At 36.8% G+C, this 15,765-nt stretch overlaps 1 protein-coding gene across 1 annotated transcript in view; it reads right to left on the bottom strand.

Annotated features, from left to right (window-relative positions):
* Positions 1-13,969, bottom strand: part of LOC137008828 (collagen alpha-1(XXIV) chain-like) — a 98,150-nt gene extending 84,181 nt beyond the window's left edge. The window contains exons 1-2 of the mRNA XM_067370545.1: positions 13,667-13,969; positions 7,590-7,660 (exon numbers count right to left, since the gene is read on the bottom strand). Coding sequence (XP_067226646.1) covers positions 7,590-7,660; positions 13,667-13,722 — 127 coding nt within the window. The 5' untranslated portion in view covers positions 13,723-13,969. The remainder of the gene's footprint in view (positions 1-7,589; positions 7,661-13,666) is intronic.
* Positions 13,970-15,765: the final 1,796 nt, after the last annotated feature.

Raw genomic sequence — 15,765 nt, 5'->3', positions numbered from 1 at the left:
ATTCGCCTGTTTTTGCGTCATGTTTTTTTTACGCACAAGATTTACATATGAAGGAGGAAACAATGGTGTTTGAGGCTCACTGTATGTCATTTCCATGTACTTAACTCTTGTTATTAAACTATGCCAAGGTAAATTTAGATGAATTAATTTGGTTGACAGTCACCATAAAACAATTTCTGACTTTGAGGGCCTCTAACCACACAAATGGTATGAATATACGCTTTGACATCCATGATATCACAAATTACCCATGAGCCCTTGCATAGTCCTAGCATCTGTGGTCCAGATGAAGAGAGAGAACGAGGGGAAGGTGGGGTCTCAAACCACACATCTCTTTTCTCCCTTTCTCTTTCTGTGTAGACCATTCTCTGTTTTTTCTGTCATGTGTTATTAGTCTGTGCACATCTGAGTGGCCAGGGAGAGGAGAAAGGATGTTTTTTGAGGAACTAATTTCTTGTCATTTCTGTTTAGTTTAGACAAGAGTTCTTAAGATACAGTCCTAGATGGACAGTGTCCTGCAGACTTCAGTTCCAACCCTAATTAAACACAGCTCTCCATAATTCGCAAGTAAACACTGTGATAAGCTTGTTGCGAGGTGTTAGGTTAGGGTTGGATCTAAAGCCTGAGTTGAAGAGTCCTGGTTTGAAGGTATCACACATCATTTTAGAGCTTTCTTGTATTCCAGTTTAATGAGCTAAATGCTCATAACCCAACTTTCCCATTTGCACCCAACTTAAAAGGTACTGACTCTGGGTGGAAGTCAACTTGTCTAAACTCAGCTTGAACTTTAATGTGAAGTTTGCCATTTCTGCTCCACTAGAGTCTCTAAGCAGAATTGCAAAACAGTCAAGACTAACAGATAGTCCTGCACGAAAACTCATTGATGCAGTCAATGCTGCCGTGTCAGGCTGGTTGGGACGCTCTTGCAAAGCGAACAATGTTTAATAGCGTCTCGGTTTTACACTTTTCAGGAGAATCAACCTATAAATGGCTCACTTGCTGTCTCTGCACATTAAGCTAGGGCAGAAGAATTTTAACATCGAAAAAATTACACACTTCACCTTTAAATACATCGTAAAGTTATTTAGCCTGAGGGCAGCCGAGCACATCCTTGAAGTCTGTTTTTGAGATCAAGTGAGCAGGAACGTCTGTCCTCCTGTCAGTAAACACAGGCAAGCTTTTACACGGTTTGAGAATGACCATGGAGAGAAACTGCTCTGGTAAACAGGCACTTTCATTACTAATACAGACTTTGTTTTAGTTTAAACTAATTTCTCCAGCCTACACTCAAGCAGATGACAAGCAAAAGGCAACAAGAGCAGAGACACAAAGTCACTGTTGTTCCCGCTCGCTCTTTCTGTTCTTTGTGTTACAAGTTACAGTGCCTCGAAACTCTTTGTGGACTGATACACCGTGGTTTTAAAAACAGACGTGATCTTAACCATGAAAAAAAGAGAGAATTGGACTTCAAAGCTCAGCCAGCCATGTTTCTGACTGGTTGCACATGGGCGACCCTGTGAACTTTCACCTCTTTGGTGGTTCAAATTGATCATTGAACAGCAAATAACTTATTTTTAGAGTGCCGGCGCGATGAACAAACATGAAGAGATGCAGATAAATCCATCTTTAGTGCCTAACAACTTATGTCAAGCTGCGGATAAATAAAATAATACTATAGTAATGGCCAAAAGTGATGTCCGTAGGGAATATTTGTATAATATGAGTAAACCATCAAAAAACGATACACAGACTACAGCATAATCAGATATTAAAATCTCTTGTTTCTGTTTTTTTGTATGGCCAAACATTATGTTGCACAATTTGTCATGTTTCATTGCGTTATCACAAATAAAACAATTCACAATTATGCAATATGCTTACAAAACACATTTTGAACAAAGGGTAAAGATGTTTATTTTTCTCATCACTTTTGGCCACTACTGTAAGTATTAGACTTAAAAGTGTAACCTGTCCCCCGTTTACTTGACTAAATGATCAGACTAAGCAGACAATTTTCACCTGAAATGAATCAAAAGAAGACGACTAACACTAACAGAGCAAACAGCAATGTTACCACCTCGCTATGGAGAAATGTCATGAAAGCATGATAATAAAGATAATTTGGCAGTGAAAATATGAAAATAATTTGTCATTTTTTTGCCTTTATTGTGATAGGACAGTATTTAGACAGGAAGCAAAGCCGGGACTCAAACTCAGGTCACACGAAGTGCAACGGCACTATATGCCTGTGCTGCCCACTAGGCTATCGTCACCAACAATAGTTTGTCATTTTTATCCTATTGTTTGTTATATTTATTTGCCTGGTCAGTGTTTGTGGGTTTTGAAATCATATGGTGAAGTGATAACTAAAGCCTGCCTGGAACTTCTTTAGATGTGCGATTACTGAAAAATAATTGCACACCTTAGAACATTCATCAACCAATCAGAATCAAGCATTCAACAATACCGTAGTATAAACTACATGCATATATTTTATGAGTTCATGCATTCCCTGGGAATCAAACCTGAGTAGATAGTACGCAGTTACCCAAACAACATAAACTTCTCTAAGCATGCCGTGTAATGATAGTAAAGCAGTTTTCTAATGATATACTTCAAGGCTTCAAGGATGTTGTGCAATCATAATTCATGTGTGCTTGTGTAACATCTTTATTGCAGGCTGTCCTCTATTGTTTGAAGGTGTTTCGGTTATTTTTATCAGCATGTGTCTTTTCCTCCTAATGTCAGCTTGAACAGCAGCCAGACTTGTATCTCAGCAAGCGTTTGATCTTTATACCATCTTTGTTTTAGTGATGATTTCAGATAAAGATCAAATGCTGTGTAAACTACACCAGTGTGTGTGTGCTGTAAGACTATACTATCATTTAACTGAACAAAAGTGACAGTGAAGATAAAATGTTACAAATAAAATTATAATGTTCTTCTGAACTTTCTATTGATCAAAGAATCCTGATAATCATAAATGTTTTTTGAGCAGCAAATCATCATATCAGAATGATTTCTGAAGGATCATGTGACACTGAAGACTGGAGTAATGATCAGCTTTGATCACTGGAATAAATTACACTTTACTATATATTCACATAGAAAACAGCTGATTTACATTGGAAAAATATTTCACTGTTTTTTCTGTATTTTTATTAAAGAAATGTTTCCTTGGTGAGCAGAAGAGACTTTAAAAACATTAAAAAAACCATATCTACACCAAACTACATATATATATATACACACACAAAAGATTCTCTGAATAATTGCAATGAATCACTGAATCAGACCGTTTAAAGTGATTCATGAACTGAGCTTGGCAATTGTAATGTCATATTTTATATTTAGGCTATTAAAACATCTCTGTCTGAACAAGCTGACGAGTCAAGTCAAGAACTGAGTCTGAAATTAGTATATTGGCATACCTTTCTCTTGGAAACTTAATGGCCTAATAAAAAAGCATTTTCAATAAATCAAGATATTTACAATTACTGTATATATATATTTAGATTGCCATCAGAATATATTACATTTGCTATTTATAGCCTAGTCAGATTATTTCTCCCTGTGTTCCCCTCAATATCTTTCTCATTTTATCTTCGCCATCTCACACAAATAAAAGCAAATGCCAAAAATACTCCTACTGGCTCAGATCAGGTTTCCTGCAGGAGAAAAGCAGCTCACAGCAGCCTAACCTGGTTGACCTGCTAGTCCATCTAAACAAGCCTGAACCAGACATTTATATCTTCATCCTTTACCTCTTCTGCAGTCATACTGTAAGTCATCTGTACAGTCAGCAGCAGGAGAGACGAGCCCTGCGGATATCTGGAAATGACCGATTAAGACTAGAGCGAGTGAAAACGGAGAGACAGAGAGTCGCTCAGAGCGCAAGAACAGACACGCCGACCAATTCAATGAAGAAAGAGCAGTACGTTCACAACCACCAGATCTACTTACACTGATTCTTTCCATTTGAACATTCACATTTTCGTTCCTTTTGAACTTCCTTTCCTGCTTCCGAATGTCCTTCCTTTGATTTTGGCTTCCGAATTTCTTCCTGAACTTCCTCCCTTCGCTCTACACTAAAATTTCACACACACACACTTCTAAACTCATACAATGTAAGACTGATGAATTACAGTTAGTAATAAATGTTAAAACAATATATTTGCATTATTATATTTATATAATTTTATTTATAACAGTATGAAATATATATATTTGAACTTCTTCCTTTCACTGTACAGTACAATCTCACACACACACAGTTCTCAGGGGAAAACAAATGTTTTTGGAAGCAAATAAAGTTCTTTGGGGGAACGCAAATGTTTTTGCCAGCGAACGCAAAGTTTCTCAGGGGAAAGCAAATGTTTTTGTGAGTTAACGCAAAGTCTTTTGTGCGAGCGAATGCAAAAATTCTCAGAGGAACAAAGTTTTTTGCGAGCTAACGTAAAGTTTCTCGGGGAATTCAAATGTTTTTGTAAGTTAACGCAAAGTCTTTTGTGCGAGCGAACGCAAAGATTCTCAGAGGAACAAAGTTTTTTGCGAGCGAACGTAAAGTTTCTCGGGGAACGCAAACGTTTTTGCAAGTTAACGCAAAGTCTTTTGTGCGAACAAATGCAAAGATTCTCAGAGGAACAAAGTTTTTTGCGAGGTAACGTAAAGTTTCTCGGGGAATTCAAATGTTTTTGTAAGTTAACGCAAAGTTTTTGTGCGAGCGAATGCAAAGATTCTCGGGAAACAAAGTTTTTTGCGAGAGAACAAAAATTTTCTCAGGGGAAAGCAAATGTTTTTGCGAGTGAACACAAAGTTTTTTGGGGGAAAGCAAATGTTTTTGCAAGTTAACGCAAAGTTTTTGTGCGAGCGAATGCAAAGATTCTCGGGAAACAACGTTTTTTGCGAGAGAACAAAAATTTTCTCAGGGGAATGCAAATGTTTTTGTGAGTTAACGCAAAGTCTTTTGTGCGAGCGAACGCAAAGATTCTCAGAGGAACACAAAGTTTTTTGGGGGAAAGCAAACGTTTTTGCAAGCGAACACAAAGTTTCTCAGGGGGAATTCAAATGTTTTTGCAAGTTAACGCAAAGTCATTTGTGCAAACAAACGCAAAGATTCTCAGAGGAACACAAAGTTTTTTGCGAGCTAACGCAAAGTTTCTTGGGGAATGCAAATGTTTTTGTGAGTTAACGTGAAGTCTTTTGTGCGAGCGAACGCAAAGATTCTCAGAGGAACAAAGTTTTTTGCGAGCGAACGTAAAGTTTCTCGGGGAACGCAAACGTTTTTGCAAGTTAACGCAAAGTCTTTTGTGCGAACAAATGCAAAGATTCTCAGAGGAACAAAGTTTTTTGCGAGGTAACGTAAAGTTTCTCGGGGAATTCAAATGTTTTTGTAAGTTAACGCAAAGTTTTTGTGCGAGCGAATGCAAAGATTCTCGGGAAACAAAGTTTTTTGCGAGAGAACAAAAATTTTCTCAGGGGAAAGCAAATGTTTTTGCGAGTGAACACAAAGTTTTTTGGGGGAAAGCAAATGTTTTTGCAAGTTAACGCAAAGTTTTTGTGCGAGCGAATGCAAAGATTCTCGGGAAACAACGTTTTTTGCGAGAGAACAAAAATTTTCTCAGGGGAATGCAAATGTTTTTGTGAGTTAACGCAAAGTCTTTTGTGCGAGCGAACGCAAAGATTCTCAGAGGAACACAAAGTTTTTTGGGGGAAAGCAAACGTTTTTGCAAGCGAACACAAAGTTTCTCAGGGGGAATTCAAATGTTTTTGCAAGTTAACGCAAAGTCATTTGTGCAAACAAACGCAAAGATTCTCAGAGGAACACAAAGTTTTTTGCGAGCTAACGCAAAGTTTCTTGGGGAATGCAAATGTTTTTGTGAGTTAACGTGAAGTCTTTTGTGCGAGCGAACGCAAAGATTCTCAGAGGAACAATGTTTTTTGCGAGCGAACGCAAAGTTTCTCGGGGAACGCAAACGTTTTTGCTAGTTAACGCAAAGTCTTTTGTGCGAACAAATGCAAAGATTCTCAGAGGAACAAAGTTTTTTGCGAGGTAACGTAAAGTTTCTCAGGGGAATGCAAACGTTTTTGCAAGTTAACACAAAGTTTTTGTGCGAGCGAATGCAAAAATTCTCGGGAAACAAAGTTTTTTGCGAGAGAACAAAAATTTTCTCAGGGGAAAGCAAATGTTTTTGCAAGTTAACGCAAAGTTTTTGTGCGAGCGAACGCAAAGATTCTCAGGGGAACAATGTTTTTTTGGGGAAAGCAAACGTTTTTGCAAGCGAACACAAAGTTTCTCAGGGGGAATTCAAATGTTTTTGCAAGTTAACGCAAAGTCATTTGTGCAAACAAACGCAAAGATTCTCAGAGGAACACAAAGTTTTTTGCGAGCTAACGCAAAGTTTCTTGGGGAATGCAAATGTTTTTGTGAGTTAACGTGAAGTCTTTTGTGCGAGCGAACGCAAAGATTCTCAGGGGAACAATGTTTTTTGCGAGCGAACGCAAAGTTTCTAGTGGGGAATGCAAAAGTTTTTTGTGAGTTACCGTGAAGTTAACGTGTTTTGTGCGAGCGAACGCAAAGTTTCTCAGGGGAATGCAAACGTTTTTGCAAGTTAACACAAAGTTTTTGTGCGAGCGAATGCAAAAATTCTCGGGAAACAAAGTTTTTTGCGAGAGAACAAAAATTTTCTCAGGGGAAAGCAAATGTTTTTGCAAGTTAACGCAAAGTTTTTGTGCGAGCGAATGCAAAGTTTCTCAGGGGAACACAAACATTTGTGCGAGCGAAGTTTCTTGGAGGAACGCATTGAAATATATTTCTTCCTTCCAATCTCATATTTTTCCATCACAATGACCCATTGTAAATCGCTTTGGATAAACGCATAAGTGTAAACTTCATTCACAATAGGAACATACACTATTTGAATTTTATATAAGCCTTCAGTAATTCACACTGATTGAAATGCATCTGCTAGCAAGAGAGCCAATCATATATTATAGATCAAATATACACACAAATGGCTGTAAAATGTTTTATGAGTTTGCTGGTTGCTCACAGCTCCTTTCCTCCTCCATCACTCTTTCTCCATGTGTGTTTATTCCCAATCTACATAGATGTTCACGCAGTCTCAGTTTCATATTAACAGTAAAATATGCACACTGGCAGATCAGTGTTTCCGTAGAAACAGAAATACAATCGGAAGGAAAACAAACAAAACACAGTCAAACGACTCCTTCTGTTTTAAATAAACATTAAATCAAAACTAGATAATTATGTGAAAGACTGTTGCTTTGGGCTTGGATCTGTTTCTTAAATCAAAAGAAAGTCGATTTTTTCATTATAATAAATCTGCGAGAACAATAATAATACAACATTTCCATCATCTCCCCATATACCAACAAAATAAATGCAAAGTGTGCAACAATCCTTTGAAAGCGCAACAAATATGACAAACGATTTACTCTGAATATTAAACTGGGATGCAAAGAAGCCTTTTAACAAGCACATAACACACTTCAGCTTTGAAGGCAGAACTTTGAGTCAGAGGTTAAGAGGTCAAAGTTCAGGTGAAGGTGAAGAGGTGAGCATATACCTTGAGCTCTTGAGCGCTCTTCTGCAGACAGCACCGCCGCACATGTTGACAGGAGGAGGACGAGGAATCTCCTGTTGAAAAACAACAACAGAGACTTATTATTGGAATATTACAGTGTTTATTATTAGAAATGATTTATCGGTGCACATCATTATTGTTTTGAATTCATGTTCCTCCTAATCTCGAATCAGAATATCTTCCAGTGACATCTCTTCTCCGATGACGAGGGCGGGGCAACCTGTCACTCACATGAGATCAACCAATAGCAAACCACAACCATCCATTCACATGGGAAATAAAAACCACATAAAGTGTTTTATGCCTGTGACGGAAAGGGCTGATGGAGATCCCAACTGGTGCTGTTATACACCAGATCTGATGTTCAGAGGTAATCCTGTCAACGAGAGGAGCTGAACACAAAAACGCAGAAACGGACTCTCTCTCAAACACAGCAGAGTGACTCTCACCCGAGAACTTATTTACAGTATTTCTAGGTATAAATCAAACCAGGAACACCAGATTCTCAACTGGAATGTGACAGTTTGACGGCTCAACCCAAGGTGGCGCTAAAGACATGAGAGAGCAAGATCAGTTAGTTTGCTAAAACATGTTTGTCTGTAGAGAATCCACAGGTGTAGCGCATGAAAATAACTATCAGCATGTTCCACTACCAAATATTCTGCTTGAAAAGTGGTGCATTTCTTTAAAATCACTGTCACTTGGTTTTACATTTTGTTATATAAAATAAAAATGTGGCTTTTCAGAGGCATTTTACACTTGATGATTAAAGTAGTTTTAAATCAGATGTGTAGTTTTTATCTGTGTTTAGGCATTTTTATAGGCCTATATAACATATCATAATATAATATCATTTGACAGTGGTGGTGAGTAGTCATGTATAGTTTTACCTGTTATATAAAATATCAGCAGATACACACACAAACTCACAGCTCTTCACCGCAACACACACAGTATTTATTATGATTAAACGTTCGGTGTAATTTGAAATAATTATGACAGAAATATATATTAAATGTTCTTCTCAAAGTTTTAACAATAATAATTACATGTAATGAAATCATTCAAACGGAATCCATAAAATTAAAATGGAAAACATGGAATTTTGGGGGAAAATAAATACAATTTTTTAATAAACTATAATTCACTACAACCCGCCAAATTAAAAGTTCTAATTCTGCTGGAAATATATTCCTATTGTATAATAAAATGTGCTTCTCAAAGTAACAACAACAATGATATTAATAGTTTATTCAAACATTATTATTAATATCTGAGTTTTTATTTAGATGGTAAACTTTGCGCTTTGTTTGCCAAAAAATAAAAGGTGTTGTTCAAATATAATTAGATTTTATTTTAAAATATTAATTAAATTGTTAAAGTAGTATGCATTCATTTGATTCCCACCGTTTTTGATAATAAATTTGTATTAAATAAAAAAACACAGAATTTCTGAAAAAATAAAACATTTCATAGTGTCTCTAAAATGTAATTATTATTAAATTGTTTTATGAATTGATTAGTCATCCTTCTCAACTATTAATTTGGGATAAATAAAACAGAATGAGATCATTTAATCATTTTTTTAAGTTTTATAAAATTAATTGATTAGACATCCCTTTTGATTATTAAAATTTAATAAAACCATTTAAAATGGAAATTAAAATGGAAAACACAGAATTTTGGGATAAAATAAATCGGATTTCACAGGGACCTAATTGATTGGTTGGTCACACGTATTTGTTTTCCCACAGTTCTCTCCGAGAGGACGGTACAGGGTGTCACCTGCCTCCGCTCGAGAGGATGGTGTGACATTCCACGGCCGAAGAAAAGAAAAGAAAACACAGCGGAGGAGGAGGCTGAATCTAAACAAGATGTTAATTTACAGGACGCCTTACTCTTGAACATCATCTCAAATTGTTCCTCACAATCATGAACATTATGATCTATCCAAATCAACGTTTTAACTTGCACTTCTATATATCTTCAATTTTAGCAACAGCATAGGCTTTACAACTCTACAAAACAGCCAGGAAGTCACTCAAGAATGTCTCAGCCAATCAGCTTGTGAGGGTGTGGCTAATGCAGATTCCCACCGCTCGTATCAGTCCGTGCCAGAGCTCGAGCCGTGTTCTCAGAATACAGAGCAGATGATCGTTTGCTCACTGACACTGCTGGCGTCGGTTTCTCACACCTGCAGCCAGAGTGTGACTACATTACTGAAGAGCTGTTCGGGTCATGCTGGTCTATGCCGGTCTTTTTAGCAGGATGAAGAACGACAGGCAAACAAAATAATGCCAAAGACGCCGTCAAACTCTCTTTCTCTCTGTCTACACAAGCTTGGATCAAGAATGAGTGGAAATGAAGCATCTGCAATTTCTAGTTCAGTAATATAAAACTTAAAATCAGAGCCAACAAATAAAGTCATTTCCATTATCACAAAATAAATCCCATCAGCATGATACAAAACTCCTCTGCTTCATATTGGGGTCCTGATCACCCTGCTGGGGTTTATTTTCACAACTGCAGCTCTTCTACTGTATGTATATATAACGATACGTTGAACGCTAGCATAACACGCATGAACTCATGAACACGTCTGAATACTTGAATATTGTTTTGATCTGGTTCCAGGTTGGAGAATGTGCAACGGCAATGATTGAATGCATTAAACATACATCGACGCTCATTTAACAAACGCAAACTATGCATGAATAAGTGACTGCGGTAATGACAAAAATTGTATATTTTATGACCGATTTAAACCAATTACACTGGATTCAAGCTCATAACTGTCATTTTTAGTTGTCAAATCAGGGTTTGCATGCTTTTTGACCAATGAATTTGTTGCAGATTTGAGGATGAGTATATCTATTAAACAAGTGCATCAACACTCATTTAACAAAAGCAAACTATGCATGAAAGAGTGACTGCGGTTATGACAAAAATAGTATTTTTTATGACCGATTCAAACCAATTACATTGGGTTCAAGCTCATGAGAGTCATTTTTAGTTATTACATCAGGGTTTGCACACTTTATGACAAATGAATTGGTTCCAGATTGGAGGATGGATGAATGCATTAAACGTGCATCAACGTTCATTTAACAAAAGCAAATGATGCATGAATAAGCAACTGCGGTAATGACAAAAATTGTATTTTTTATGACCAAATCAAACCAATTACATTGGATTCAAGCTCATGAGAGTCTTTTTTAGCTGTCAAATCAGCGTTTGCACATTTTTTTGACAAACGAATTGGTTCCAGATTGGAGGATGAATGAATGCATTAAACATATGCATCAACCCTCATTTAATAAAAGCAAATTATGCAAGAATAAGTGACTGCGGTAATGACAAAAAATGATATTTATAGTATATATATATATTTATATTTTTTTCAGTTGTCAAGCCACAGTTTGCACACTTTTTGTCCAGTGAATTGGTTACATGTTGAAGGATGTGTAGCAACACTGAATGAATGCATTAAACGTGCATCAACACTCAATAAACGCAAACTATGTATTAATAAGTAACTATGGTAATGACAAAAAATGTTATTTATTATGACCTAATCAAACCAACTGCATTGGTTTCAAGCTCATGACAGTCATTTTTAGCTGTCAAGTCAGGGTTTGCACACCTTTTTGACCAATGACATGTTCATCAACACTCATTTAGGATGAAGGAATGCATTAAACATGCATAAAAGCACGCTCACTTAACAAATGCAAACTGCGGTAATGACAAAAATAGCACTTTTTATGACTGAATCAAACTGATTGCATTGGTTTCAAGCTTATGAAAGTCATTTTTAGCTGTCAAGTCAGGGTTTGCACATTTTTTTGACAAATTAATTGGTTCCAGATTGGAGGATGAATGAATGCATTAAACACATGCATCAACACTCATTTAACAGAATCTAACTATTCATGAATAAGTGACTGCGGTAATGACAAAAATGGTATTTATTATGACCGAATTGTTCAAGATCTTTAAAGTAATTTTTAGTTGTAAAGTCACAGTTTGCACACTTTTTTCCCAATGAATTGGTTCCAGATTGAACACTCATTTAACAAAAGTAAATGATGCATGAATAAGTGACTGCGGTAATGACAAAAATTGTATTTTTTATGGCCAAATCAAACCAATTACATTGGATTCAAGCTCATGAGAGTCTTTTTTAGCTGTCAAGTCAGGATTTGCACACCTTTTTGACCAATGAATTGGTTCCAGGTTGGAGGATGAATGAATGCAATAAACATATGCATCAACACTCATTTAACAAAATCAAACTATTCATGACTGCGGTAATGACAAAAATGGTAATTGTTCAAACTCATTTAAAGTAATTTTTAGTTGTCAAGTCACAGTTTGCACACTTTTTGCCCAATGATTTGTTTCTAGATTGGACACTCATTTAACAAACGCAAACTATGCATTAATAAGTAACTACGGTAATGACAAATATTGTATTTATTATGACCGAATCAAACCGATTGCATTGGTTTCAAGCTTATGAAAGTAATTTTTAGCTGTCAAGTCAGGGTTTGCACACCTTTTTGACCAATGAATTGGTTCCAGGTTGGAGGAAGAATGAATGCATTAAACATGCATAAAAGCACGCTCACTTAACAAATGCAAACTGCGGTAATGACAAAAATAGCACTTTTTATGCCTGAATCAAACTGATTGCATTGGTTTCAAGCTTATGAAAGTCATTTTTAGCTGTCAAGTCAGGGTTTGCACGTTTTGACCAACGACATGCATCAACACTCATTTAACAAAAGCAAACTATGCATGAATAAGTGACTGCGGTAATGATAAAAATGTATTTATTATGACCAAATCAAACAGATTGCATTAGGCTCAAGCTCATGAAAGTCAATTTCAGTTGTCAAATCAGATCAGGGTTCTCTTTAGACCAATGAATTTCCAGGAGTTTTCCAGGTATTCATGATTAGACATGAATAAACAATTATAGCATGCAAATATCTCCAAAAACAGACTGACATTGATGAAATATATTAGAAATGCATGCCCTTTAAATATTTTCAATACCGATTTTTGTCCTTATATTTCCAGATTTTCTATGACCAAAGCAACCCGGTCAGGTAGAAACACCTCCTGAAAGGCAAAGTTCACCTAAAAACTTCTTCTGTGGAACTTAAAAGACAAAAAAAAAGAAAAAAAACACTGAGGTCCAAAACATTGCGACATACTTCCACAGAAGAAGGAAAGTCATTGATGTTTGGAACAACATGAGGGTGAGTAAATGATGGCAGAACAAACTTTTTGGGGGGCGGTGAAAACACATTTTCACAGTTGCATTTTACAAAAGCATTAATATTTGAAGTAATATCTGTGTTTTACGAAAAGCAAGATCGCAGTCAGGTGCATGTGTGGATTTGTTGGGATTTCATTGAGTCAGGAACGGCTGTCCAGATGTTAGAGGTCAATGCTCATCTCCATGAGGAATGTTGCTGCTGTTGTGTGTCTGTTTGGAGACGTGAACTAACAGCGCACAGTAAAACCACTCATATACTTCACTGTCACTTCAGCCAAATCTACTCTTTATGAAACGGGCAGCCAGTTTCAGTTGATAAATGCAAACAAAAAAGTCAGTAAATCACAAAGCCTCCTCATCTGGTGCAAATTTGCTCCAAAAGCTGGAGGAATTTAACCCCGGATCAACATTTGGAAAATACAGCAGCAGATTTGCAATCAGTAAAGTTGGAGTTAAACCGAGATTGTGTTTAAAACGAAATTTATAAGGTTTGCACAAAACTCCAAAACATGTATTATGGAAATATGTCAATCATTTGACATATAAATCCCAGTTGACTTGTGATCATTATCAAGGCTATTATGTCATAACCCAATCTTTTGTAGTTACAGACTGAGATTGTGGGCAAAAATAGAAAACTCCATCACACAATTTTTTAGGAAATTATGTCTAATGTGCACGATTTCAATCACGCATGCATTTTCGTGTTCTCTCCTGCTGATCGATGTGCACAGCGGGTCTCCTGAAGCCCTCGAGACTTAAAGTTACTCACGTTGTCGTTGCGGGAGAAACTTGTCCACTCCTTGTCCGTTGAGCTCCTAAATGCATTTGTATGCATTTGTCCAAGCAGCAGTTTTCAAAGCGAAAACAGAATTCCACAGCAGAAGACACCACCGGCTCATGAGACCAGATCCAGCCTGATCAGCAGCTTCCACATCACAGTCCGTCCAGACTCAGTCGCGTCTCCGCGAGCACGCGCGCACGGAGAACCTCACTTCAGTGCGGATCAGAGCTCAGACATGAAGCGCGCTGCTGAGAACCCAGCGTGACGATGGAATACAGTGAGTTTATTGAGCGAGCTGATCAGAAGATCCGTATTAAACCGGACTGAGAGAGAGAGGGGGAGGGAGAGAGAGAGAAAGAGAGAGAGTCGCTCCGGGCTCTGCGCTCCGCATGTGTCTGGACTTGCTCGGTTCGGCGCATCTCCAGCTCTGCTCGGTGTTGTATTTCACTCATTATTGCGTGACATCATCCATCCGATCTGTCCGATCATTTACATCGCAGATCGACCTGAGAGAGGCTTTGCTTTTTGGTCAAATCCACAATTTCAATCGAGAATAAATTTGCTATAAAACAATTTGGCTATGTACAAGAATGCTATAGAATTTCATTTTTAATATTTGTAACGAAAATAAATATTTACATTTAAAGTCTACAGTGTAGCCTACATCTGATAGGATAGATCAGACAAAATGAGTGAACTTCTCACATTTTATAAATGAAGACGAATCATATTTTATTTGCCTTTTAGGAAATCGTTTTTCACTGTGCCATTTTAAGATCACCATCCAACCAATTCCTCATTTGAATATTTTTTTTTTTTATGTTTTTGAAAGATGTCTCTTATGTTCATCATACAGGCTGCATTTATTTGATCAAAACATTACATTATTACAATTAAAAATAACTTTTTTATTTTAATATGTTTTACATTTTTCACTATCAAATCAATTCCTCACTCTTTAGAATAGTTTCTGTTTCTACGGGCTACTGTAGGTAAGTCGTCCGCCATATTGGAACGGTCTTTTTTGTTTTATTGAAACAACAGTAGGGGAATACAAAGACATTTGAATATATAAAACAATTAAATCAAAATTATGTATCTTATATCACAAATCAATCATGTTTCTATTATATTAAGTATCCTTTTCAACAGCTTAGATGTCTTAAAAGCTTTCCGATTGTTCTGTATTGATGTTAGAGAGTCATAAAAAATCTTCAAATCAGTGGAAAATAGTCTACCATTTGGTACAGTCGATGTGCATTTTGCTTTATGTATATGATATTTCCGTAATAGAATAATAGTAATAGAATTTATTTGTAATAAACCAATAGAGGGTATGCACGTGACGTCACCGTCGACCGTTATGACTGCTGTCACGCCCACTGAGTGGCAAAAGACTGAGCGGCAGCATTGGTTTTCAGCGTGAATGCCGCGAAAAACACACAAAACACATCCAAAACGGGAAAGAGCTTTGTGATTGACTGTACAAATAGCGTTCGCAATATCGCGTTCATAATTCACAGTCGCATAATTGGGTGTTTTTAAATAAACTGACAAAAACTATACAAGTTTTAGTGCTGGACGATATGACGATATCATTGATATAAGTGATTACTTGGATTTAGACCTACCTATACTGTAGTTATATAAAATATTCACAGGCAGATTTGGTTTATGTATTTCCCCCACGTCGAAATCAGGCGCATAAATGTCAGGAAACACGACTGCAGGCTGCATGTCAATATCTATGGATTAGGTTACTTTGACATGTCATAAGGAACACTTTCGAGCCAAACCTTTAGTGTAATCGTTAGTTTTACTCGTGTTTTCGCAGTTTCCTCTATTAAATCCAGTCATGAAACAGGTTCTTTTGCCACTTAGTCCTGCTGAGGGAGCGTGTTATTCCGGCGGGAAAGTGACGTCACATGCATACCCTCTATAAACACAAGAAAAAGAAAGACAACCTGAGCGTCTGCAACCTAGTTATTCACATTTATATGACTGCAATAGACATTCGCAGATGATTTTAGTTTAGATCAGAGTTAGATGATTTAGATGTTTAGTTTATCATTAATGTGATAATTCTG

Source organism: Chanodichthys erythropterus, chromosome 20 (assembly GCF_024489055.1).
Source record: "Chanodichthys erythropterus isolate Z2021 chromosome 20, ASM2448905v1, whole genome shotgun sequence".
Taxonomy (NCBI): Eukaryota; Metazoa; Chordata; class Actinopteri; order Cypriniformes; family Xenocyprididae; genus Chanodichthys; species Chanodichthys erythropterus.
This window is presented reverse-complemented; position numbering and strand designations above follow the sequence as displayed.